General features: G+C 40.0%; 4 protein-coding genes and 2 non-coding genes across 9 annotated transcripts in view; all 6 read left to right on the forward strand.

Moving 5' to 3' along the window:
- The first annotated feature begins 59 nt into the window (after positions 1-59).
- LOC103378114 (transmembrane 4 L6 family member 5) lies at positions 60-4,556 on the forward strand. Of its 2 annotated transcripts, XM_008309200.3 has the most exons (5): positions 60-1,764; positions 2,344-2,412; positions 2,807-2,961; positions 3,061-3,250; positions 3,722-4,556. In XM_008309200.3, the coding sequence occupies exons 1-5, from the start codon at positions 1,471-1,473 to the stop codon at positions 3,752-3,754; spliced, it is 741 nt and encodes a 246-aa protein (XP_008307422.1). In that variant the 5' UTR covers positions 60-1,470; the 3' UTR covers positions 3,755-4,556. The 2 variants fall into 2 exon arrangements, with proteins under 2 accessions (XP_008307422.1, XP_024910691.1); XM_025054923.1 differs by having other exon boundaries at positions 3,061-4,556.
- Positions 4,557-4,702: 146 nt separating this feature from the next.
- Positions 4,703-12,620, forward strand: spint2 (serine peptidase inhibitor, Kunitz type, 2). The gene is made up of 11 exons (XM_008309201.3): positions 4,703-5,202; positions 8,243-8,413; positions 8,917-8,994; positions 9,091-9,126; positions 9,597-9,620; positions 10,366-10,527; positions 10,843-10,902; positions 10,996-11,163; positions 11,401-11,445; positions 11,765-11,870; positions 11,975-12,620. The coding sequence occupies exons 1-11, from the start codon at positions 4,836-4,838 to the stop codon at positions 12,048-12,050; spliced, it is 1,293 nt and encodes a 430-aa protein (XP_008307423.1). The 5' UTR covers positions 4,703-4,835; the 3' UTR covers positions 12,051-12,620.
- Positions 12,621-12,970: 350 nt separating this feature from the next.
- On the forward strand, positions 12,971-21,448 carry atg16l1 (ATG16 autophagy related 16-like 1 (S. cerevisiae)). Of its 2 annotated transcripts, none has more exons than XM_008309202.3 (20): positions 12,971-13,167; positions 14,283-14,394; positions 14,713-14,806; positions 14,940-15,045; positions 15,146-15,219; positions 15,980-16,049; positions 16,480-16,661; positions 16,739-16,804; positions 17,375-17,452; positions 17,598-17,657; positions 17,754-17,859; positions 17,968-18,073; positions 18,193-18,263; positions 18,453-18,524; positions 19,228-19,348; positions 19,445-19,550; positions 20,307-20,456; positions 20,626-20,673; positions 20,742-20,843; positions 20,945-21,448. In XM_008309202.3, exons 2-20 carry the CDS (start codon positions 14,289-14,291, stop codon positions 21,036-21,038), a joined length of 1,812 nt encoding a protein of 603 aa, XP_008307424.1. In that variant the 5' UTR covers positions 12,971-13,167; positions 14,283-14,288; the 3' UTR covers positions 21,039-21,448. The 2 variants fall into 2 exon arrangements, with proteins under 2 accessions (XP_008307424.1, XP_016887510.1); XM_017032021.2 differs by having other exon boundaries at positions 17,757-17,859.
- Positions 16,114-16,385, forward strand: LOC112486992 (small Cajal body-specific RNA 6). The gene has a single exon (XR_003049650.1).
- LOC112486993 (small Cajal body-specific RNA 6) lies at positions 18,609-18,886 on the forward strand. Its single transcript, XR_003049651.1, has one exon.
- A 162-nt stretch (positions 21,449-21,610) lies between the features above and the next one.
- sagb (S-antigen; retina and pineal gland (arrestin) b) overlaps positions 21,611-23,021 on the forward strand; it is a 7,048-nt gene continuing 5,637 nt past the window's right edge. For both annotated transcript variants that reach the window (XM_025054922.1, XM_008309203.3), the window contains exon 1: positions 21,611-22,602. The gene's annotated coding sequence lies outside the window, so the exon portion shown is untranslated. The remainder of the gene's footprint in view (positions 22,603-23,021) is intronic.

Below are 23,021 nucleotides of genomic sequence, written 5' to 3' on the forward strand. Positions count from 1 at the left end.
GTCTTAGTAAATATGATGGACCTTGAATCTGCAACATTCAGTTCACGGTAATTTTCTGTTCTTGTTTCCCATATTCCTTTGCTCTGTGACTAAAGTGATGACTCAACATCTAAAAGAAGCAAAACTTAAAATAAGAAAAGATGAAGTGAAGAAACGTGAGTCAAGTCGAGTGTTAGTTCAACAAGTCCCTGACTGCAAATCTGTGTTAAGCCCCATGTATGAATGAACAGGTTCTGGTAAAGAATGGAGACCGAATATATATATATGTATATATATTCTGTAGTGGGTATGGAATAGATGTCTGTAACCCTGTGGAGAAACCGTCATTGAGGTCACAGGTCTTTAGAGGTTCACGTTAGTATCTATTTTCTCTGTGTCCTCATAACTATGGAAAGTCAAATGTGTTTGTTTGAACTTCTCCCTCTCTCCGTCCCCCCTACACCCTCCTCTCTCCATGTATATAAACATTCCTGTCTGTCATTCATTCATTATCTGCTGATCCTCATGGTAAGTTCACTCTTTATTGATCTTTATTCAATGTCACAGGAACAGATAAATGTCATATAAAATGTATTGATTGTGTTACATTATTTCAGACAGAGACGTCCCATAAATTTAGCACCTGTTTATTTATGTAGTATATATAGTGTATATACCTGTTTATTGCTAAACAAAATAATTAAATCAGCCTTGTACCTTATACAGCAGGTATTGTAACATACGTTACATGGGGGTTTTGGTGGGTTTTTCTACCCTGGGGATTGTTCTGTGGGCTGCTGTGAATCATTTTCATGGAAATTTATGTTAAACTGGCACAGATTGAGGCATTGCATATTATATATTTGTTTATTCCAGTTTGAAAGTGTTGAACATTTTTTTAATTAAAAAAATCTGAATATCTATAATGTATAGTGAAAATATATATGTATATTATATATTTTTCCACAATTTTGTAAATCCACGATGAATCTTTGTGTAATAGTTGAACTGTAATGTATGTGTATGTATGTAATGTAATTTGCATTAAGGTAAAACAATTCATTCAAGTAACATTTGCTCAAACAAGTACAAAACTGTTATATTCCTGGGGTTACAGGTCGGCTGGTCAAATGACTAGGAATCAAAGAGGATTCGTATTAGCAAATTAATATGGACCAGTGATTCAAAAACTTTACTCACCACATTCAACCTCAAGAATATTTGGCTCCAAAGTACCAGCAGAATGAGGACCATTATAATACTGCATCACAGGCCTACCCTGTTCATCCAAGGCCAGTATTTGATAAGAAAAAACAAATCCAAAATAAGATTAGTAAACTATTTGAAGTAATACTACAGCCAATACTTCAGTTCAATTCTGAAACCACTCAGATAACCTAAATAGAATATATAACGGCTGTCATTAGCATAGTGGCTCACCTAATCCTAATAATAAGCAGACCTGCCAAGGTACCGCTAGAGGGCGCTCAGATGACACCAGCAGTATGCATCATAGTTTGGGAACCATGTATTTTGGATTGTAAACTAAAAGATACTGAAACTGGGTCAAAGGTTAATGAATGGATTGGTGTCCATGTCCCCTCCCAGATGTGTGTGTCCAGGTGTCTGCAGTGTGTCGGCAGGTCTCTGGCTGTCCTGGCGCTCATTTGCATGTTGTCCAACGTCCTGCTCTTGCTTCCTCAGCTGAAGATCCACTTCCTGTTGGAGGGTCATGTGACAAGAGAGGCCACCTGGGCCACAGGCCTTTGGGCATCAGGGCTCATGGTGTGTTATATGGTCACACGTTGTGTTTGTGTGTGTTTGTTTTTATTGTTGTAACAGTTGTGTTGATTTAATGTTACCTCCTCCAATCATCTCTCTGACGTCATCCTTTACTCATCTCCACTGTGACACCAACACCATCTTCACGACCTTTCGTCTTCTCTGGAGTCTGTGCCTACATATTAAAAATGATCCACAATTTTAAACCACAAACCGTTGATATAAAAAGGTTGCACCTTCATTAAACATGTTGACTTTTTTTTTTTTAAGTTGACTTTTAAGAACATTGACTTCACACACATCAAAGAGTCCATCCACGTCAGTTGTTTGTTAAACAACACACACACTTACTTAAATGCTAAACTCATTCCAGGGTGTCAACCACAGAGGACACTTAATTTCTAAAAACATTATTGTATTAATTAGCCTAGCCTGAAATGTCAACAGACAATGACATGACTGAAGGGTTCCACCATTGTTAAACTAGGATTCAGGAAACATGTTTTTTAATAAATATACACATCTACCTGACTGTCTGTCTATCTGTTTGTTCTCAACATAAAGTCTCTTGTCTGGTTCTAGGTTCTCTTTGGAGCACGTTCTATCCTCTTCAGCAGCAGAACCAAAGGCTGTTGTGCATTCAGAACCCAGGTACGTCTCCCCTCGGCTGTGTCCCATCATATGAAATATTATCAATTTAGGGTCATGAATACTCCAGTGAAGGATGAGGAAATATTATTGGTAGTAAAGTTGTTAATGCATGAGCAACATAAAAAATGTAAAATGTCAAAAATGTAAATATAAAATACAAGATAGAAGGTTTGTCAAATTATTAAATTTATCAGATAAAATGTTTGAATCCACTGGCAGTGTCACAAGTGCTACCTGCAGATCTGTGTCTGTCTGTCCCAGTGATATACAGAAGAGGTTATGTTTAGGAATGAAGATTTATCTAGAAAGATGTTCCCACATCCGTCTCCTTATCATCTTTGTTTCCCCCTGTTGTCAGTGGAATCTGCAGTCACTTGTTTATTCTTGTGTCCAGATGCTGCGACAGGTCCTGTCCTCCAGTCTTTGTCTTTTGGCTGCCTCCATTTGTTGTCTTGTTAGTGTCACTGGTCTGGTCCAGGGTCCTCTCTGTCTATACAATGCCACCACTGGTCCAACTTGGGACGTCCCTCTTAAGCCGGACCCTGACAAGTGAGACACCAGCTCATCTGACTTTAGAAATGTCTAGATGTTTTTTGACCCCGTCCTGACTTCCTGTCTTCCTGTCCCTGTCTGTTGTGTGTCCCTCAGTCTGACTCTGTACCTGTACAACAGGACTCTGTGGTCAGTTTGTCTTCAGCCTCATTCCGTAGTGGAGTGGAACATAGTTCTGTTCAGTGTGATGGGAGTTGCCAGTTTACTGCAGGCTATTCTTTGTGCTTCCAACGTTCTCAACTCCCTCCTGGGAATGATCGTGGGACCAGGGTTGTGCAAGAACCAGGTCTGCAAAATAGTCCTGTTCATGTGCCAGGATGTTTTTTACTTTGTACTTTCAGGGGTAGATGTGAATGTGTGTTCTTTTCTGAAGCAGGAGAATACACAGTATTAGTTCATCCACTGTATAGCCTTTTTAAATGGGCCAGTGGCCAATAAATCAATAAAAGACAAAGCAATAATACAGAGAAATAAAATAAAAGACAGAATAAAAGAAACAGTTGAACCTGACTAGCTGACCTAAAACAGGACTTAATTATGTAGCTCAATTTCCTCATTCAAATGACAATATCTGCCCAACCCTAACCTCCTCACTCTGCTGATTCACTGTGCTTTATTGGCTTTATCCACAGCCAAATACATTTGTTCCGTAGTCAGGACCAGGATCAATGATCAGGGGTTTTAATTGTATGAATACATGTCCCATCAACTGAGCTACTTCATTAATTATTATTGTTATTGTGTGTGTGTTTTACAGGTCACTCCAACCCCACCCCCTCAGGGACCCTAAATGATGTCACCAAATGAATTTTGTCATTGGATCACTTTGTTATGTTTTGACAGCACTTGTGCACTTTATGAATATAAAACAAACATATAGTTATGCAGATCTGACCCACTTAATCAGTTCTTCATCAGATCTTTGTCAGGAACAGAATAGAATCCTCTCCATAAGCTTTACTTTACCTTTTTGTAACTTCTGGGTTTCAGCAGCTGATAGTTGTCTGGTTGTCCAATACTGTAAATAATGACTCTGTTTTCTGGCCTCTTGTGGTCACTTAAAAAATAGAGCATATACTCTTATTTAAAGTTCTTATTTAGATTATTTAATGAAATATAAGTCCAAATGGGCCATTGTTCCACTACTATTTTCTATTTATCCTAATCTTGTAAGTATTTTTGTTGTTGTGTTTTTCGGCTTATGTAAAAAAAACCCAAATGTTCTGGTATTAGAATGGTTATTTTTGAATGTTTAAATAAATGTGTATGCCTCGACTCTAGTGTTTATTTTACTTCGTTTACTAGACAGAACATGTTTTTTTGTCTAACAATATTTATTAAACCAGTAATGAAGCTTCTACTGCAGCTAGATATGTTTAAAGTTGTTTTTTACTTATTTTTCTTTCTCTTTTTTTAACTTGCTGTGGAAAATGTATGTATGTATGTCCGTTTCTGTATATGTTTTATGTACCACTGTGTGGGCGTTTTTATGTATGTTGGGTATTTTTTGCTTGGGTGTGAGTGCATTTCTTTGTGTTCTTTTAATATGCGTCTTTCTCCCTCTCTCTCGTCACTCAATTTTCCTGTCATAAAGATGTTACAGTATAGGCCGTTTTGTTTGCATCACTTTACAAAGCAGTTGAACTTAAATAGTCTTGAGAGTGAACGATACTCTGTTTGTAGTGTGTGTGTGTGAGAGAGAGAGAGAGAGACCTCGTTGAGTGGGCGTGGCTTGTGTACCTGTCGTTCAGGTAATTTTATCTGAGACAACAAAAAGTCGCTGAACGCGGAAGTACTTCAATTATTTCTGTGAGGCGGAAACTTGCTCAGCGCGGTTTTAGCCAACGGACTAAAACCAGATACCGATAAAAATGAACCAGCTGCGGTTCTCCGTCACGCTGCTACTCTGTGCCGTGGTGCACTTCTCCCCGGCCCTGGGCTGTGACTGGGTCGGATATGAGAAGCAAGGTCTGGATCTGGACTACTTGGGGGAATCTGAGAGTGAGATCGTGGACGTGGACAGTCCAGAGAGCTGTCAGGAAAAGTGCTGTTCCAATCCGAACTGTAACACGGCTGTGGTCGGTTACCCCATGGACGGACCGCCGCAGTGTCGCCTGCTGAAGTGTGGGGACAACTGCCGCCGCCGGGAGAACACGCAGTTCAGTGTGTACCAAAAGAATGGAACCGAAACCACTCTGATGACGGAATCTAAAGAACGTAACAACAAAAACAGGGACGGTAAGGAACCAGGCCCTGAATAAGTTAGTAATTAAGGATGAACAGTATTGAACTCATTAAATACATCTTAAAATAATAACACGAATTCACTTTGTCTTAGGCGTACGTATATACTATACTTATACTGAAATACATGTCTAATTCATAGACAAGTGTTTCCATCAGAGATTTCCTTCTCAGTAGAATGGGTCTGTAGGATGTCTGTGACACCAGGCCAACCTGCTGCTTTGTCTGGGCTAGGAAATTACGTACACTTCTTTTAAATGTTCTTTCAGGAAAAGACAATACATCAGACGTGTGGAGCTAGTTGATTCAAAATTCAACATTGATAAAACTGGTTAAAGATAAAGACCTTTTTTTCTTTATTTACATCACATGACCTTGACTTGTTCCACCATTTGTTACGTAGGTGCTTAATATGATCCTTACTAAGAAATATAAGCCAACCTGTATTGGACACCCTAACAGGAGGCAACATGTGTTTTGTTACTTTAATTATTCATCCTATACTTTTTTATGGTTCATGAAGTATATCTCATGACCGAACACGACCAGAATTATGTCTGATCCAGCGGAGAAGCTGTGCCAAAAGTAAAAAGCATTTAATTGAACTCCATACTCCAGTAGGAAGAGGGAGGGGGGCTATCTGCTCTGAGTTTTACCAAAGAAGACCATAGCCTACCAGTCCTGCATATTATACCATCTGTCAATATTTCTGGGATTTAAATAAGTAAATTGGTTAATGTTTATTTTTTTGTCAGGCGGTCATGCATGTAATTGTAAGTAGAGGAGGAAATACTTCTTAGACATCTCAAATCAGCCTTGAAATATGCACAGTGTGGTATGTGCTCTGTCAAACAATGGTGTATGATTAAAGATATGTGCCGTAAAGGACACTAACTCGGGGCAGCACTAACATAGCAGAATGTTAGTAAAAAGAAAAAGCCAAATGTTATTACAAAAGAGAGCTAGTGCATCATACTCATAACAGTGACCTGTGATTCTGGGATGAACAAATATGTTTCAAAAGTCTCAGTAGCACACAGCCCTCATTCACACTGATGTGATTGGCTAGTGCTGTGTTTTATTACATTAAAATGGAGTGACTTTAAGCAAACAAGTTATTATTCGTGTTTGTCAGCTGGAGATTCACTAGATGAAGTCACAGAACTGGTCTGGTGGGGAAATAACAAATGTGTTGTGATGGCATGTAGGCATTTGACATCTAACACGGAAGTGTAGCTGTCTCCTGTGCTCTTATCTGTGTGACTGCTGGTGTGTTGTATCACAGTGCGTCAAGGAACAGAAGTTGTCTACCTCATGCCTAGGCCACCACTGTGGTACTGAGGAATTACAAGTCTTTGCACGTAAGCTGGTTCCTTGGTTGCCTCCTGATGATCTGATGATAAACTGTAAAAAAAAAAAATCACATATGATCTGTGATCGTGTAAACACACAGGAACAGCCATTGTCTTAAAATTGCACTTCAGTTAACTAGAAGAATAAATAAAAAGAGGACAAATGTGAGGAGCCAGGAACCGCTGATTAGTGAAAACAAATGTGAGAAACTTTTAGTTTCGGAGATTTGTTCAGGAACTTATTGGTATAGTATTATACTGTGATCATATAAATATTTATATAAATTATGTTTAAAAAAAACATTGGAGTGTTGCACTTTATATTCAGTTAACTTTGTATTTATTTATTTATTCATTCATTGACATTGACATTGGAGTGCAATTTTTATTTCCACGAAACACTGTACTTACTCCAGAATGGTGGTTGTGAAACCTGAGACCCAGGTGTGTGACATCAGTAACAACACTATTAAAGCCATTGGGCCTTTTGCTTATATGGAAAAAAGAATGGCTGTAGTTTCACAGAAGGAGGGTGTGTCAGAACACTCAGTGACAGCAGTATTTTATGAAAGTATTATACTTTCTTGAAACGTCAACCTGTGCTTTTGTCCTCCAGAAGTGGGGGCTAGCTTTCCACTTCCACTTCCACCCGTGTGGTGCCGTCACCTTCAACATGTTTGTTGAAGGTGTTGTTGTCTGAAAAAACTGACTCTGAACTCAATGCTGACCCCAGTGGACGTATTAGTAAACACAAGGTGCGCTGAAGAGTGACTATATGTGGACAGTGATGACGGTGACATACTTATTTATATATGTAAATATAAATAAACCTGAGTGCTGTGATTGTAGCATGTGTTTACAGAAACAGTTAGCACAGAGGCAGTTTGACTGGTCCCTTCAGTGAACAACTCCTTCAAGTCTCAAGACCATGGAATTGTCTTATTAATACGGAACATTGTAAGATACAATGAACATCTATAGGTTCTGGAGCTGGAGCTCTTTAGAACATTTCTGTAGAACCAATGATACTTCTCTAGTGATTACAAATGTAGATCCTTCTGTTCCAATTTTAGTGACCTGATGAGAAGCATGGAACAGCATTGTGTTTACTATACTGACAGATCTACAATTAAATTCTTTTAAAAAAATGAATATCTTGTCCTGCATATTGCATCACACTATATCACAATTTATTGTATTGTTGCTCATGTTTCGTGATATGTATTGTATTGCCAGATTCTTGCCAATGAACATCTCTAATGTTGGTCAGGATCACGTTGTGGCGATTTACAGGAGATGACCTCTGACACCGGTCACCACTGAGTGTTTTTATCTTTAGCTGTTTTCCCTGTTCCCTGTTTGTTTGTTGTTACCACTGATTGTTTGTAATCATCAGTGACCTCAGAATTTGGTTTTGTGTATTTTCAGTTACATGTCACCAGTTCAGGTACAAAAAGGTGTGGCCTCAGCATGTATCAGGTCTGACCGGTCACTCTGGTCTTTCTCAACCTGACACGTAACGACCATTGTTTTCCTGTGTCATGTAAATGTGGCCTGGTCGTCAGGAAATGTATTTCTACAGAACTGAAGACTGACGCCAGGGTTTTCCATTGTTAATGTGAAGTGTGTTTAAAAAGTCCAGACCTCTGATCATATCTGTTTTCTCCTCCTTCTCTCTGAAGTTAACTGCCGTCTGCCGCCAAAGGTGGGTTTGTGCCGGGCGTCTTTCCAGAGGTTTTACTACGACGTGACGGCCGGTACCTGTAAAGGATTTGTCTACGGTGGCTGTGGCGCAAATGCAAATAACTTCAAAAACATTGAGGAGTGTGAGGCTGCCTGCAGTGGTGTTACAGGTGGGCAGGACAAGCATCACACATACACATGCACACACTTGATGAATGTGGATTAAACATGAGTTTAGTTAACTGTAATTTGCAACTAATCTTAAAGAATGATTATATTCTTTAAAAATGTAGAATGATATTTCTTAGACATTGGATGCCACACAGTATGTAGCACTCTAAATAAATGGTATTTAATTTTGAAGTCCCAAGGTTGGTCTTCTGTCTCTTCTAGGGACATTTGTCCTCTTTTAAAAAGGTAAAGTGTCTTCACTGCGTGATTTTTTTAAATATAATTGGGAAAGAATCTGCTCATTTTACAAAATATAAACATCACTACTAGTCAATAAAAATATGTATTTACACTGTGAAGCCCATAAAGCTGCTGTTGTCATTTTACAGAGAAACTAAAGTTAAAAATCACTACAGCACCATGCCCCTCCCCCCCCCCATTTGGAACTAATGAAACATATCTTTATTTAGTCCTTTATTTATGACTGTTTTTGTTTTTAAAGGGCCAGTTCTCCCTGAAGACTCAACCCCCCCTCCAAAACACTCAGTCAAAGAATCTCGTGACGCTCCTGTTACCGCAGGTAAAATCTTTAGACTGATCTGTCCTCATCAGTAAACAATGCACTGAGACCACAGGGTCAATAATAACAATCGTTTCCCTTCTCTTTTAACACCAGATGAGCTTGACGTTGCTGTAGAAGCTCAGGTGAAAGGTAAAGTCCCCTCTGTCCTCTGTGGATGATGGGTCACAGGGGGCAGTGTTTTATGATGCACAGTTGACAAATGGTTCATTACTGTATCTGAACATCTGTCCTTAAACAACCAATCTCAGGTTGTTTTCTTTATTCACATCATTTGAATTCAGACGCCACCTGTTGTTTCTTTTTGCAAACTGCGAGTAAAAGATCGGCAACTGTGGATTAAAACTAAGAGATTATATGTTTAGTTTGTTTTGGTGACTTTTTATAAGAATAAGAATTTAAAACTTATTTAAGATGTAATCAGATAATTTGTTCTTCTGGGACTGTAACTCTGTCTATTGTCTTTCTTTTTTTTGTCTCTATCTTTAAATCTCGAACTGTATGTAAATCTGGATCTTTGCCCTATATTTTTATATCTGATTTTGAGTTAAGTACTTCTAGGTTGTTGTTCTCATGATGTTTTGTTTTTTCTTCTTTTACAGAAATGTCTGCTAATGAATATTCCCGTAAGTTAATTCAGGTGTTTTATCAGTGATTATTCCTGTTCCTCCAGGCCACTGCTCTTTCAACATTATTTTGTCAGCAGTAACTGGTATGAAGGTTTTGTTAAAGGCACAGCATTTCACATCTCACCTAAAAAGCTTTGTCATTGCTGATGAAGTGAGGAGGTGTGTTGTCACAAGGTTGTGAAACTAACACAGTGTGGCTAATGTCATAGGCTGGAGTCTTGGGAAATAAATTGGAATGTCCCTGTATTGCTAACTGATCACTTCCTGCCGTGGTATGAAAAGAAGAAGAACGACTTCTTATTGTTTTTACTCATAGTTCTGTTTTACCTCAACACAAGGAACTTATCATTCAAATGCATAAAAATAAGTAAGATTTTTGCAAAAGTGCCATTTACAAACACATGTGGAGCATCTTCACAACAGAGATGCATCATTACATACAACAGCAATTCAGACTCTATCTCACAATACATTTTACAGAATGTACACAAAGATGTCCAGTGGTGGCAGCGCCACAGATTACTCAATGTAACAAAATGTTACTTCTACATTTTCTTTAAATTTTTTTCTGAATTTGTTCCCCTCTAACTGTCTAAGGAATTAAATTTATGAAGGGTTATGACTTTACTCTATAATAATGACCTCATCCTTTGGTTCACGGTGATATGAAACATCTCAGGCTGAGTGTCACCATGGAAACACACACATGAACAACTATGTCCGTATGTTCTGGTCCTATCAGAGCATTGTGAGGTTGAGCCTGATGTCGGCCCCTGCAGAGCGTCATTTTCGAACTGGTACTACAACAGCAAGATGGGTGAATGTCAACAGTTCACCTACGGAGGCTGCCAGGGAAACAAGAACAACTACAGAACTAAGGAGAGCTGTGAGAGCACCTGCACAGGTGAGACACAAACACACAGACATACAGTTCCACACCTTCTGGACTTTAATGTACGCCATGAGAGAAAGTAAATAAATAAATAACTGACAGCTGAATCTGTCACCAGTAAACGACACTGACATCGGGTCTTTTAGTGGGGAAAAAAACCTAGGCTTTATCTTCCAGTCACATCTTTAGGCCCAAGTGTCTCTGACCTCTGTTCTGGTTAGATAAGGTTAAGACGCAATTCCTGCTTGTTGTTCACCTGACAGCTGAACACACACCTTTAGAAATTAGTTTACAGACATGACTAATGTTGATTATTCCTTCCTGCAGTGTCGTTTATCCCATCATTCAAGAATTCCGATGATGATGAAGTTTCTACAGAATACAAAGGTGTGAAATGTTTACAGAGAAATAATTTAAAATAAATGTTTACAGTCTGAATTAAAAATAATTGTGAACAACCAAACTGTCTTTGTGCCTCAGAGAAGTGTATGGTGTCTCCTGACGTTGGTCCATGTCGTGCTGCCTTCCTAAACTTCTACTTTGATTACCAGTCTGGCTCCTGTCAGTCATTCTTATATGGTGGTTGCCAGGGAAACGGAAATCGTTACAGCAGCATGGACGAGTGTATGACCCAGTGCAGCCTTGATGGTACAAACATCTTATTGTCTCCTCTTATAATATAGATACTTATGCATCAAAGCAGGGCACTTTCACTATTTGTCCTAAAAAAAAGGCAGAACCTGTCCAGATGATTCACACAACTTCTGTCTGTGAAATGTCTGTCTGGCTAATATTCATGTCCTTCCACAGATGTAACATCAGTCTTTTAACATGAATCTGGAATTATGTTCTGATAACACTGAACCTGTACATCTTTTTCCTCAGGTCCATTTTTCCGTCATAATCAAGCACGAAGCCGTTGGACAGCAGGTCAGCTTTCTCCCAACACATGCTCATTTACATAATGGGCTGTGGTTCTCAAACTGTAGTACACTTGGAAATCTAACTTCCATTAGGATAAGCATATATATATATACATACATATATATATACACACACACAGAAGAAATCCTCCTCATATATTGGTCTCATCTGATCAGTGTAGGTCAATATTTAATGTTGGTCATATTGCTGGTAGTGGGAGAGACAGACAAGAGAGACAGATTATTGGATGAGGTATCCAGATTAAAAGAGAATCACTACTGTAAGACAGTCCTGTCGACCATGTTGGTTGTTCTCTGTCTTCCAGCCTTCTTCCTCTTTGTCACGCTGGCAGCCATCTCTGCTCTGCTTTTGCTTGCACTCATCCTCATCTCCCTGAGGCGTCGTCGTCTGTCTCGCCGGTCGTCACTCAGGTACAGTTGACCTGTGCAGCAGTAGCTGACACCACATAAAAAATAAATGAAGGTAACTGTTTGCATATAAACAAATCTAACCTCTAAAAAATCATACCTTGCAGTGATAAGGAGGAGCTGCTACCAGATGAGCAGTCATCAGTGGAGTCTCTCACCCTCCCACCCAGTCCTCAAATCTGAAAGAATCTGAGGCTTGAGTGGATCCAACAGTGGCCACTCCACACTCAAACTACAAAACTTTCACACTTCCTAACATTAAGAGACCTATCTGAGTTTAGGTGTTCCAACCTTTTGATCTTCATTTACTTCCACTGTCTTTTATTTAATGTCTGATTGATAATTCAGTTAAACATTCAAAAAGGATTATTTAACTGTAGTAAACAATTACACATAAGCTACTCCACTTGGACCATAGAATAAACTCAGTCAATTAATGTATGTTTTTATTTTCATTGGTTATTGAAGGGAATTGTTTTGGCACTATTTAGTTGGTCCTTTTTTAATGAAAATGTTTTTAATGATTTGATGAGATTGCACATAGCTTCAATGTGAACAAGAAACAATAAAGTCACATTTTTTTCTATACTAAATACTTGACTTTTTGAAAATTATCAACTGATTGGTTTGGACATATTTTAATGCAAAGTAAGTTTATTCTAATTGTGTGCATTCAAACATTCAGGGATGAATTTGAGTTTTTACTTGTACTCTGGTCTGAATGAATATAATCAATAAACTATAATACTTCCACGCCTTTCTCATGTTGTGAATCTGGTGCTGAGACCTGACTAGATGTTAAAGAAAGCTTATTCTAAGTATTATACCGGTTACTAGTTACTTGTGTGCTTAATTTACTCTGCTGGGAGAGATAGCTCAATAGATAGCCCGATAAATGAATGACTAAAAAGATGTTAAATCACAGCTGTCATTTTCAATTAGTCAATAGTAAACTTAGCGTAATGGTCGTTTGCTTTTACATAAACACGCAAATGTGGACTACTGTAACTCAAACAGATAAAAGGTGGATATTATTTATGTCTTCGTAATCAAAGTCACGTGTCCACGTTGAATCACATAGGAACTAAAGTCCTACGCACCTATTTAGACCCGGGCATATTTCTCTGCGGTCCTCTCTAACCTGAGCGGAAAGAGCCAAGATGGCGCAGAGCTGGAGCTGGAGCAAGTTAGCGGAAGAAGCTGCTGTTGGTTAACGAAACAAGTAGAACTTTTGAACACTGACAGCATTAGCAACATTAACGGGCACGGTCAAACAAAACGAACCGCAGTTCAGAGTCTGGTAAGTGACGTCATCTCCCCCTCGCTTGCAATAACGCCCTGCAGCTAGCATTTTTTTGTGGGCTAACATGTCGAGTCACGGGCGTTTTTGTGCCGGGAAACGCTCCCGTTACAACTCGCGGGTGCTACGACTTGGTGGAACCGACGTGATGGTTCGCGACATATGACTTACCCTTATTAGGTACGACTGTGGCATTTTAGGTCGTTATTCCGCCGTGTTTCGGGGTGCCTGCTGCAGCTAATGCTAATAGAAGTCGTCATTGTCTCTATGTTGTTCAAACTTTTTTAAATACCAGCCGACGCCCCCTACACGTTATAAAACACCACAGTTGTTTTAATGTCAGAGCTGTTGATTTCACTTAGATAAATTCTCAGATTAATCATGTGATCTCGCGTGTTTGTTAGCTATGTTATCAATTGAGCGCAAGCGAGTAATATTTCAGGTTTTGGTACATAACAAGGTAACGCTGTATGTAATGACTGGACCTTATAGTGAAATACTTCTCTCTCACTCTCTCTGTGCATATGTTTATTTATATTTAATGTTTCATCTTTAGTGATAAACGTGGTCAAAGCTGTGCCAGGGCTATGGTGAATTAGTTGCCCAACATGGAAAGCACTGGTTTCAGAAGTGAGATTTGTTTTATCACATGTCAAGGGGAAATTGCGTTAGTTCTTACTAAATTTCACCAAAAACTTATCAGTGAGGTATGATAATACCAGGCTAGAGTTGCAAGATTTAGCTGTCAATTACAAAGTGACCAATCGTCTTCCACAACCTACACATGAGCAGAAACCAGGTAATTAAGTAGCAGGCTTTGGTGAGCTCCAAATGTGCTACAGTATTTGATCATCATAATAGACGATCTTCAAACATTAAGTGATCCAATTTCATTTTTTGTCACTCAGGTATAGATTTTAAAAGATGCACACGTTAAACGTACAAACCCGGCACACGCAAACAGCTGACTGCAGGAATTATCTAACCTTTTGTCTTTTTTTTGCAATGGTTATACCATAATTTTATTTTTAAATAATTAATTTAAGCAGTTTCACCTACACCATGTGTAAATCCCAATTTGTGTATGCATATGTGCATGTATGTGTGTGCGCCAGGTGGTGATGGCAGAGCGGCGTGGCGAGTGTGCGTGGAAGAGACATGTGATAGAGCAGCTGAAGCTCAGAGACCGTGTACAGAGACATGCTTTTGAGGAAATCATCCACCAGTGTAAGTCCGCTCTGACACATGGGCTGCATTTTTCTATGCCACATACTGACATGTGGTCACATGTTAAGCTTAGAGTGCTTTGTTTCCTGCTGCAGCATTTACTTTTGTTATTGTCACCACTGACTTGCTGAGTCAGTACAGACACTGTTGAATCATGTTTGTCTGTTCTCTTACTGCTTTTCTGATTTTTATTGTTTGTCATGATTCAGCACTTTTGTATATTTATATACAGTAGTGGGGAAAACTTTAACTACAGTTATAGTACATATTAAGATATCATCATCACTGATGCCAATATTAGGAGTACTTGTTTTACAGATCACAGATTACTGGAAAAGTCGGACCTTCAGGCTGTCCTGACTGAGCGATACCAGGGTGACAAATATGATGTCCAGAGAGGACATGATACCAGGTGAGACCCTGGGGAACTTTCCTTGAACCTTAAGCCACCAAATAGTTTTTCTTTTTTCTTTTTTTTTTTCAACAGACACAGGAAATGGTCTCTGGCTGACACTGACTCCACTGTTTCCATTTATTTCTTCCAGCGTGGCGGGGGACTTGAATCGCAATGATGCTCTACAGCATGAAATGGCTCAGATGAGAATCAAACATCAGGAGGAGTTGACAGAGCTGCATAAAAAACGAGGAGAGGTGAGTGATCTTGCCTGTACTGTAAAAAATAAGAGTCTGTCTTAGGGAAAAGAACTGCAAGATACTTTACATTCCTGCAATGATGTTATGTCTGTTGCAGCTTGCTCAAAGTGTCATCGAATTGAACAATCAGATACAACAGAAGGACAAAGAAATCCAGAGCAACGAGGCCAAGTCAGTATGAGAGTCTGTGTCTACAGAGGCCTGTTTTCTTTTTAGCTTGTGTGTCGTGCATGCATAATTTGAAATTATTATTAATTATTCAGAGGGTTCGAAGCTGGTTATTTAGCCTGCAGACACATTTTGTTTATCTTCTGGTATTTGCTCGACAAACGACCTGTGGTTGTTGTTTTGTGATAACATCTAAGGATGTGTTTAGAGCCTGAAGACCTTGGGCTGTTCCCGAGTGATTACGTCACAAGTACAAAGGTTCATACCAGGACTAAAAAAGAGCACAGTAAATTTGTAGCCAGTATTCAGAAATTCCTACAGATAATGGCCCAATAATGTAACACAATACAGACTAGCATGCAACCCACAACACGTCACTTGTGTGACTGCAAGAGTTGTCTGTGTTGGCAGACAAAATTCACTTTTGACGATTATCAATTAAAATTGAATGTTTTAACTGCAGGGATTGACTATAACTTGTTTCTTTTGTTGAACACATGTTCACAACAAAAAAATCATTTGTTGGATTTTCTGAGTGTCTTATCTTAAAAAAAACAAATTTTTAAATCCAAATTGTTACCTCTTGTTCCTTAGCCACTAAAACGTTCTGCTCAGTCATCACAGTCGTCAGTTTCACAGTCAATAAGACATAGAGAAATGTTATTTCCATGCCTTATTTGTCATTGTATTTTATTGTAAATAACCAATTTAAGTGACAAATCAGCCTTAAGTCTGTCCCTCTTCCTCCATGTGTCACTGTTAGGTTACTGGAGTACCAGCAGCAAATCAACGACCTAGAGGGAGACTGTCGGGAGCTCAGGAGCTACCTCCAGGTACTCAGATATCTGGAATAACCACACAACTCGGCATAGTGTAAAAAGGGCTGGTGATGATGATGGTCAGTGATGAACAGTAAAAGGTCTGATTACCCACAGTCCTCTCCTCCTGCCCGCTGGCTCCTAGCAGCTTCTGCTCACATCTCTCACCATGCTAAAGTAGTGCACCGGTGGTTCCACAAGCTGCTGACATACAGGAAGTGACATCACTGTGTGGGTCTGTACCAAGATACTACAGACTCATTGATGACTGACATCCAACAGAACCATTCACTATGGAGTGTCAGGCGAAGGAGAAGGAGGGAGCTGATCTCAAGTTTTCAAACTGAGACCATCATCATCATCATCATCAAAGTCACTGTAGTGATTGTCATCAGACCTGTTTTGATTTTTAATCACTTTGGAATCTTGTCCTGTGGTTCTTTAGGATCTAGAACGAGCCAATCAGACGCTGAAGGATGAATACGATGCCCTGCAGATCACCTTTGCTGCCCTTGAGGCAAAACTGAGGAAGACAACGGAGGACAACCAAGAGTTAGTGTCACGCTGGATGGCTGAGAAAGCCCAGGAGGCCAACCGACTGAACGCTGAGAATGAGAAGGAAGGGAGGTAGGCGTAACAACAGAGATGGGACCTCATCCACAAGGACATGTTTTTGTCTATAAACACGGCTCTCTGTTGTTTAGACGCAGACAGGCCAAACTACAGAAGGAGCTGGCAGATGCTGCCAAGGAGCCGCTGCCAATTGAACCGTGAGTATCCTGGACATCAGTGGGATGGTCCATCACACATTCAGTTCAGATGTGTTGCATTTTTGAATTTCATTGAAAATAAAAGCTTCACTTCTGTGTTTAATGTTAAGAAACACATCATTGATTCTCACACAGTTATCTGTGGCTTTATCATATTATTTGGTTTATTTCTAAACGTCAGTCCAGTCGTTGTCCTCAACAGTATTAATCAGTCTACAGTCCTGTAAAATCCGTTCGACTGGTGTCAGTCGTAGATTTACTGACAGTGCTGATCTCAGTCAGGCTGGAGCAGGTTGAAGAACCCACAAATACATGTTATGAGTTGATTGGATTTTAAGATCCAGTAGGTTCTGTGAAACAAACGGTGTGTGTTTGGATGGATGGTGTAAATATTGGATTTACTACAGTTGTGTCTACGTGAGTTAAAATGCATTTAAGATGTTGTTCTAATTCCACATATTACCGTCAAGAGTGACAGACTGTGATTTCTTGTTTTTAATCACATCTTGAAATGACACAGCTTACTGACAATGTACAGAAGTCTTTAATCTCTGTCTTTTGTCTCTACAGTGATGACGACATCGAGGTCCTTGACCCAGGGAAAGGTGGAGAGACATCACCAAACAGACCTAACAGCAGGACACCGAGGTGCCAAGGCTTCTTCACCTTCTTTCTGTTTATTTGTTGCTCAATCAGCTGTGAACATGCAACTCTCACTACTATCATAAATTATACATTGATTGTCTTTTGGGTTATCAAACTGAAATTTGTCCAACTTCTGATTGGTTTGTAGTAAGAAAATATCTCAGCCGCCCCCTGGTGGTCTTCTTGACTCCATCTCCAACATATTTGGGTTTGTAGCTGTGTCTTCTCCTGGTTTTTGTCCAACAGATTTTGTTCACACTATCCAACATTGACTTTGTGCTTGCTTGACTGGTGTCTCCATCAGCAGACGTCGATCAACCAATTCTTTTAGCACCTCACCAGAAAATACGGAGACATCGTCAGGGGTCTGTGCTGAAGTGCGAGTCCCATCCACTGCTCTGCACGTCTTTGTAAGTCATCTACTTAAATGACTTGAATGCTTTTACTTTACAGTCCTGGTCAACAACATTTTTCAAGCATATAATGCTTTATCACAAATTAATATACGTGTGTTTCAGGAAGCACATGAAGGTGAGGTGAATGCCGTCAGGTTCAGCCCCGGCTCCCGCCTCCTGGCTACTGGTGGAATGGACCGCAGGGTGAAGCTGTGGGAGGTTGTTTCAGGTGAATCTACACGAGACAATGAACTTTTCCTTTCTTTTATTTATTTATTTATTTATTTATTTATAGCAAACAAACGTGCAGCACAAACTTCACATTTTTGTTGTCATGTCTGGGCGTAGGTCGCTGTGAGTGTAAAGGAGCTCTCACTGGCAGCAACGCAGGAATCACCAGCATCGAGTTTGACAGCTCTGTGAGTCTGCAGTTACAGAAACTCTCCACTCTTGACTTAATATAAGTTATCATATATATATATATATATATATATATAGATATAGATAGATAGATAGATAGTGAAACACTAGTCCATTAGCTTTGCGTGTGTGTTTTGTTTACGTCTGTGTTATTTTATTAATGCTGTAACAGGAAGTTATGTCCTCAGGGTTCTTATCTTCTCGCTGCATCCAATGATTTTGCCAGTCGCATCTGGACAGTGGAAGACTACAGACTGAGGGTAAGTCAATGATGTCACACCTGCAGAGTCAGCCTTTGATTGATTTGGTAGTTGAGGTCAGATGTGCACAGTCGTCCCTCTTGTGGTCAGTGATGTTTTGTAAAAGGTCTGATTCAGCTCCTCCTCCTCAGCCATCATCTTGGCTCCCAGCAGTCTCTCTCTCTTACTCCCATCATGCACCAGTTCAGCACTGATGGTTTAAGAGGCTGCTGACACATAGGGAGTTACATCACAGTGTGAGTCTATACAGAGACCCTATAGATTCAGAGTGATGTGGGACCTCCAACAGGGCCAATAGGTGTGGAGCTTGAGGCGGCTGTGGGGGAGGAGCCTAGATGTGATCTCACCCTGTTACTGAGGCCACAGAAACAACAGTGTACAATTAAAATAGAGCATCGTATAAGAAGACTCTTACTAAGGATACTGGAAGAGTCACTTCACTTTCAATTGAGATAATTAGGAAGTGTAGAGACGACAGGTTACCTTGGGCACACATTTAAGCTTTGCCAACTTCCTCAGTTATTTTCTTTCCACTTTTTTTTATTTGCTTGAAATCGCACTTCTATTGCTGTCTTTTTTTTTTTTTTTTTTTTTCTGTCATGATCACTCAAACCTTTCTTCTCTCTCTCTCTCTCTCTCTCTCTCTCTCTCTCTCTCTCTCTCTCCCCCTCTCCCTCCCGATCTCACACCTTTCTTCTCTCAGCACACACTGACAGGTCACAGTGGAAAAGTCCTCTCAGCTCGCTTCCTCTTGGACAACGCTCGTATCGTCTCCGGAAGTTACGACCGAACCCTTAAACTGTGGGACCTTCGCAGCAAAGTCTGTACGTGATTGGTCGGTTTGGTTGTTCATATTATTAGTCACATATTCAGTTTGCTCTGAGAGGAAGTGACCTCATATTCTTGCTCTTGTAATGCAGGCATGAAGACAGTGTTTGCTGGCTCCAGCTGTAATGACATTGTTTGTACTGAGCAGTGTGTGATGAGTGGACACTTTGACAAGAAGGTTCGATTCTGGGACATTAGGTGAGACATGAGCAAACACAAGGATCCCAGTGGTCTGTACTATGGCAAACATGAGACATTTGTGTTAAGTTGACAATTCATAGTCGAAGATGCAGGTTTACACATTTACTTGGTGATGGGTAAAATGCATAAGTCACATTCCATTGTGTGCAATGATGTGCTGTGTCACAATGACAATTTGTTTTCACTTCAACTACTCAAAGTTGACCCAATAAACTACTCCAGGGAAAATTACTTCTCAGAACCTTGTGTGAAATGTGCAACCCTTCACTGACTAGTACTTTCTTTAGTACTAGTACTGCATTCTATGATTGGAAACAAATCTGTCCTGCTACTTGTGAACAGAGCCTTGAAAACATCTATCATAGGGTGGCTTTGAAAACCTGGAAAATGTCTAATATTCTGATCGTAGAAAAGTCAGAAGTCCTTGAAATGTTCACCTTATAGTGCATGGAAAGTTGACTTTACCCACCAATCAAATGTCCATGTCCCCTCCAGTTGATTTTGGAGTTAGAGACCTTTCTAGCACATGGAGACAAAAGCCATTCAGATTCCAGTTGGGAAGTGATGCATTAAGTTTAGTATACTCAAGGTTCATCTGTAGAGCTTCTACTGATGAATTATTCCCTCATCCTCTTTGTGTTCAAAAGTAAAAGTGAAATCAAACATTCATTCACCAACATTTTTACTGAACAGTACATTTTCTTGGTTTGTTCATGGTTGTCATTTATCCAATGGTTTGCTGTGATGTCTCAGAGCAGAGAGCATCGTCCAAGACCTGGAGCTCCAGGGCAGAGTCACATGTCTGGATCTGAACCACGACAGAACTGAGCTGCTCACCTGCTCCAGGGATGATGTCATCAAAATCATTGACCTGCGCACAAATGCTGTTAAACAAACTCTTGGGTCAGTATGTGTGCGTGCATCATCTCAATACTTCTGGAAAGCAGGAGTCGGTGTTTTCATTCAAAATGCACCATTGGTCACTTTCTGTTCAGCTGACTGTGTTAACTATGCAGAAAGTTTTTTTTTTTTTTGATTTTCTGTTTTTCACCATGAGTGTGTTTGTCTTCAGAGCCCAGGGTTTCAAATGTGGAGCAGATTGGACCAGGATCTCTTTCAGGTGAGTTTTAAACATTTGTCCAGTTGTGTGCATCTGTGGTCATGTGACACCTCCCTTTCATGTTTCAGTCCAGACGGCAGCTATGTGGCAGGAGGCTCGGCTGATGGAGCGCTGTATGTGTGGAATGTTTTAACAGGAAATGTGGACAGAATTCTGGATCGGAACCACAAGTAAGAAGTGAACGGCAACCACAGGGCTGCTCCCAACCAATCATGTGCCTCTTGTATTGGTTGGTACTCGGTCTAATCTTCACTTCTCTCCTCATCTGCAGCTCTGCCATCAATGCTGTGTCATGGTCCCCATCAGGAACGTATGTGGCGAGTGTGGAGAAAGGAAGCAGGGCCATCCTGTGGTCAGACATGTGACTTAGTAGCACGGAACCAGTTACTGGAGACAGAGACTCTGATGATGCTGCTCGTCGCCACATGTTTTCTTGTTTTAAAAGTGTAAAATTTGTCATAAGACTGCCACCACTGTTAAAAATGGTTCAGCTGCACAACTTCAATAATGTTGGACAGACACCCGCCCCTCAGCTTCCACCTCCTCTTGGCCCTTCATCTCCTCTTCATATTCAAAAAGCCAGACTGAGATATGGTTGATTCATACCTGGTTTTAACACTGTTCTCTTGCACATACAAATACTTAACTGTTTCCCTGTCTGTTTTGTTGTTGTTTTTTTAATCACATACTCTTGATTAATATACATGTGTTGTGAATATCTGCAAAATGAAGGTAAGTCTACATTGTGTGGAAAATTAAAATCATCACAGAGTTAGAAATTGAGCAGTTGAACATTCTCCTTGTTCTTCTCCTTTGGTGGAGATGTTTTGGAGGTGAGCCAGCTGACCTTTCACCTTCAGTAACATTTTCAATACCTCAGACGCCACAGTCCTACAGACTGTACTTACATTCTGACAAAAGGAAGAGAAACAGACCAAAAGAAAAACTGGGGACAGAAAACAGGTCAGAGGTCATCGTCACAGTCTGAACCAATTGACTCTGTCTCTGTTACCAGTGAACAATATTCATTTTAACATCACCTTTAAACCTTGGTCATTTCAGGAAGCATTTCTTAGACGATGTATCTTTAACTCAAGTGTCCTAAAGTCAATGAGAAGAGCCAAGTTAATAAAGTGATCGGCTCGCAGCTGTTTGCGTGTGTGCACGTTCACAGTGGCAGGGAAACTTTTAGACCTTTGTGAAAAGCTCTGAACAATTGGCGTTCTGGTTTGGGTTCATTGGGGCCATGTGGAATTAACTGAGGAAACCCCTTTGAATCTCCACCGATGAAGCAGGCAAGGACTTCCCTTTTATGCCATTAAATTTGTATAGATAACTTGACAATTACATTATGTTTGTTAAAAATGATAGGCTACTCTCAGAGATCATGGAAAAAATACTATATGGTTATACATTTACAGACACTCTGGTGTCTGTAACAAACAAAACAGGTTTGTATCAGTTCAATCTGTTCACGCTTCAGACGTAAAGACGCGCTCCTCTCCTAATCTGCTGACTCAGTGCTCGGTCTGCTGAGTCAGCAGGAGCAAAGCAGCTCACACTTACTGCTGATCACCTGTGATTAGTTGTGGTGGACACGCCCTTGACTTCCTGTTTACACTCTGGGATGTAAACAAACAAGATTCGAACTAAACAAGTGTCATCACGTGTTTTTATTTTTATGGGTGGTGGGTCGACGCAGGGCAGAAAATCAAAACGTTGACCCTTGACCTGTAATATTTGATAGACATTTAACAGAAAGTGCTATAGGTGTGTGTAAAGAAACAGAGAGAAAGAGGCTTTGTTCTTCCAGTAATAAGCTGCTTACTGACCAGGCTCTGTGTGCGTGCTGTCTGTAGTATATAAGAAGCTCATCAGTGAGGCCAGGAGTAAGCGGTGCCCTCTGCTGACTCTACAGTGCAGCTTCAGGTTAGTGTAAAGATTCTGTTTGACAAATGAATGTTCAAATAAACCGTAGTTCTCCCATTTTAGGTGAACTGTCAAATTTCGGTTTTGTCGGACCTGCTTCTTAGTTCATTTACTATGAAAATGCTTTTGTTTGAGGTTTACATTTACTTAGGCCCCTTACTATAATTTAAAAAACGTTAAAGTTTACAGTCATTTGGGTACAATATATGGATGTAATTATAAGACGAGGTGTGGTTTTTGTCCTAGACAAACCTGCGGTGGAGCCTGCAGTATAATGCTGTTTGAAATTATCTTATTCTCTACAGTTGCTCAAATGCTTGTAAAAAAGGACAAAGGCAGCAGCTAGGGGTCGACAGGAAATAAAAACACCAACATCACCACACAGTACTGCATGATACAGCAGTACCTGTAGAGATGTA

Source organism: Cynoglossus semilaevis, chromosome 4 (genome assembly GCF_000523025.1).
Source record: "Cynoglossus semilaevis isolate Cse_v1.0 chromosome 4, Cse_v1.0, whole genome shotgun sequence".
NCBI classification, from domain to species: domain Eukaryota; kingdom Metazoa; phylum Chordata; class Actinopteri; order Pleuronectiformes; family Cynoglossidae; genus Cynoglossus; species Cynoglossus semilaevis.

Excerpts from the sequence above, each read along its gene's own strand:
- LOC103378114 (XM_025054923.1), top strand. The coding sequence starts at position 1,471 with ATGACACCAGCAGTATGCATCATAGTTTGGGAACCATGTATTTTGGAT. Across the intron at positions 1,765-2,343 it reads TTTGGGCATCAGGGCTCATG|GTTCTCTTTGGAGCACGTTC; the intron begins GTGTGTTATATG and ends GTCTGGTTCTAG. Across the intron at positions 2,962-3,060 it reads CTTAAGCCGGACCCTGACAA|TCTGACTCTGTACCTGTACA; the intron begins GTGAGACACCAG and ends TGTGTCCCTCAG.
- spint2 (XM_008309201.3), top strand. The coding sequence starts at position 4,836 with ATGAACCAGCTGCGGTTCTCCGTCACGCTGCTACTCTGTGCCGTGGTG. Across the intron at positions 8,414-8,916 it reads TGCCTGCAGTGGTGTTACAG|GGCCAGTTCTCCCTGAAGAC; the intron begins GTGGGCAGGACA and ends TTGTTTTTAAAG. Across the intron at positions 11,446-11,764 it reads ACGAAGCCGTTGGACAGCAG|CCTTCTTCCTCTTTGTCACG; the intron begins GTCAGCTTTCTC and ends TCTGTCTTCCAG.
- atg16l1 (XM_008309202.3), top strand. The coding sequence starts at position 14,289 with ATGGCAGAGCGGCGTGGCGAGTGTGCGTGGAAGAGACATGTGATAGAG. Across the intron at positions 18,074-18,192 it reads GCTGTGGGAGGTTGTTTCAG|GTCGCTGTGAGTGTAAAGGA; the intron begins GTGAATCTACAC and ends GTCTGGGCGTAG. Across the intron at positions 20,674-20,741 it reads TGGACCAGGATCTCTTTCAG|TCCAGACGGCAGCTATGTGG; the intron begins GTGAGTTTTAAA and ends TTCATGTTTCAG.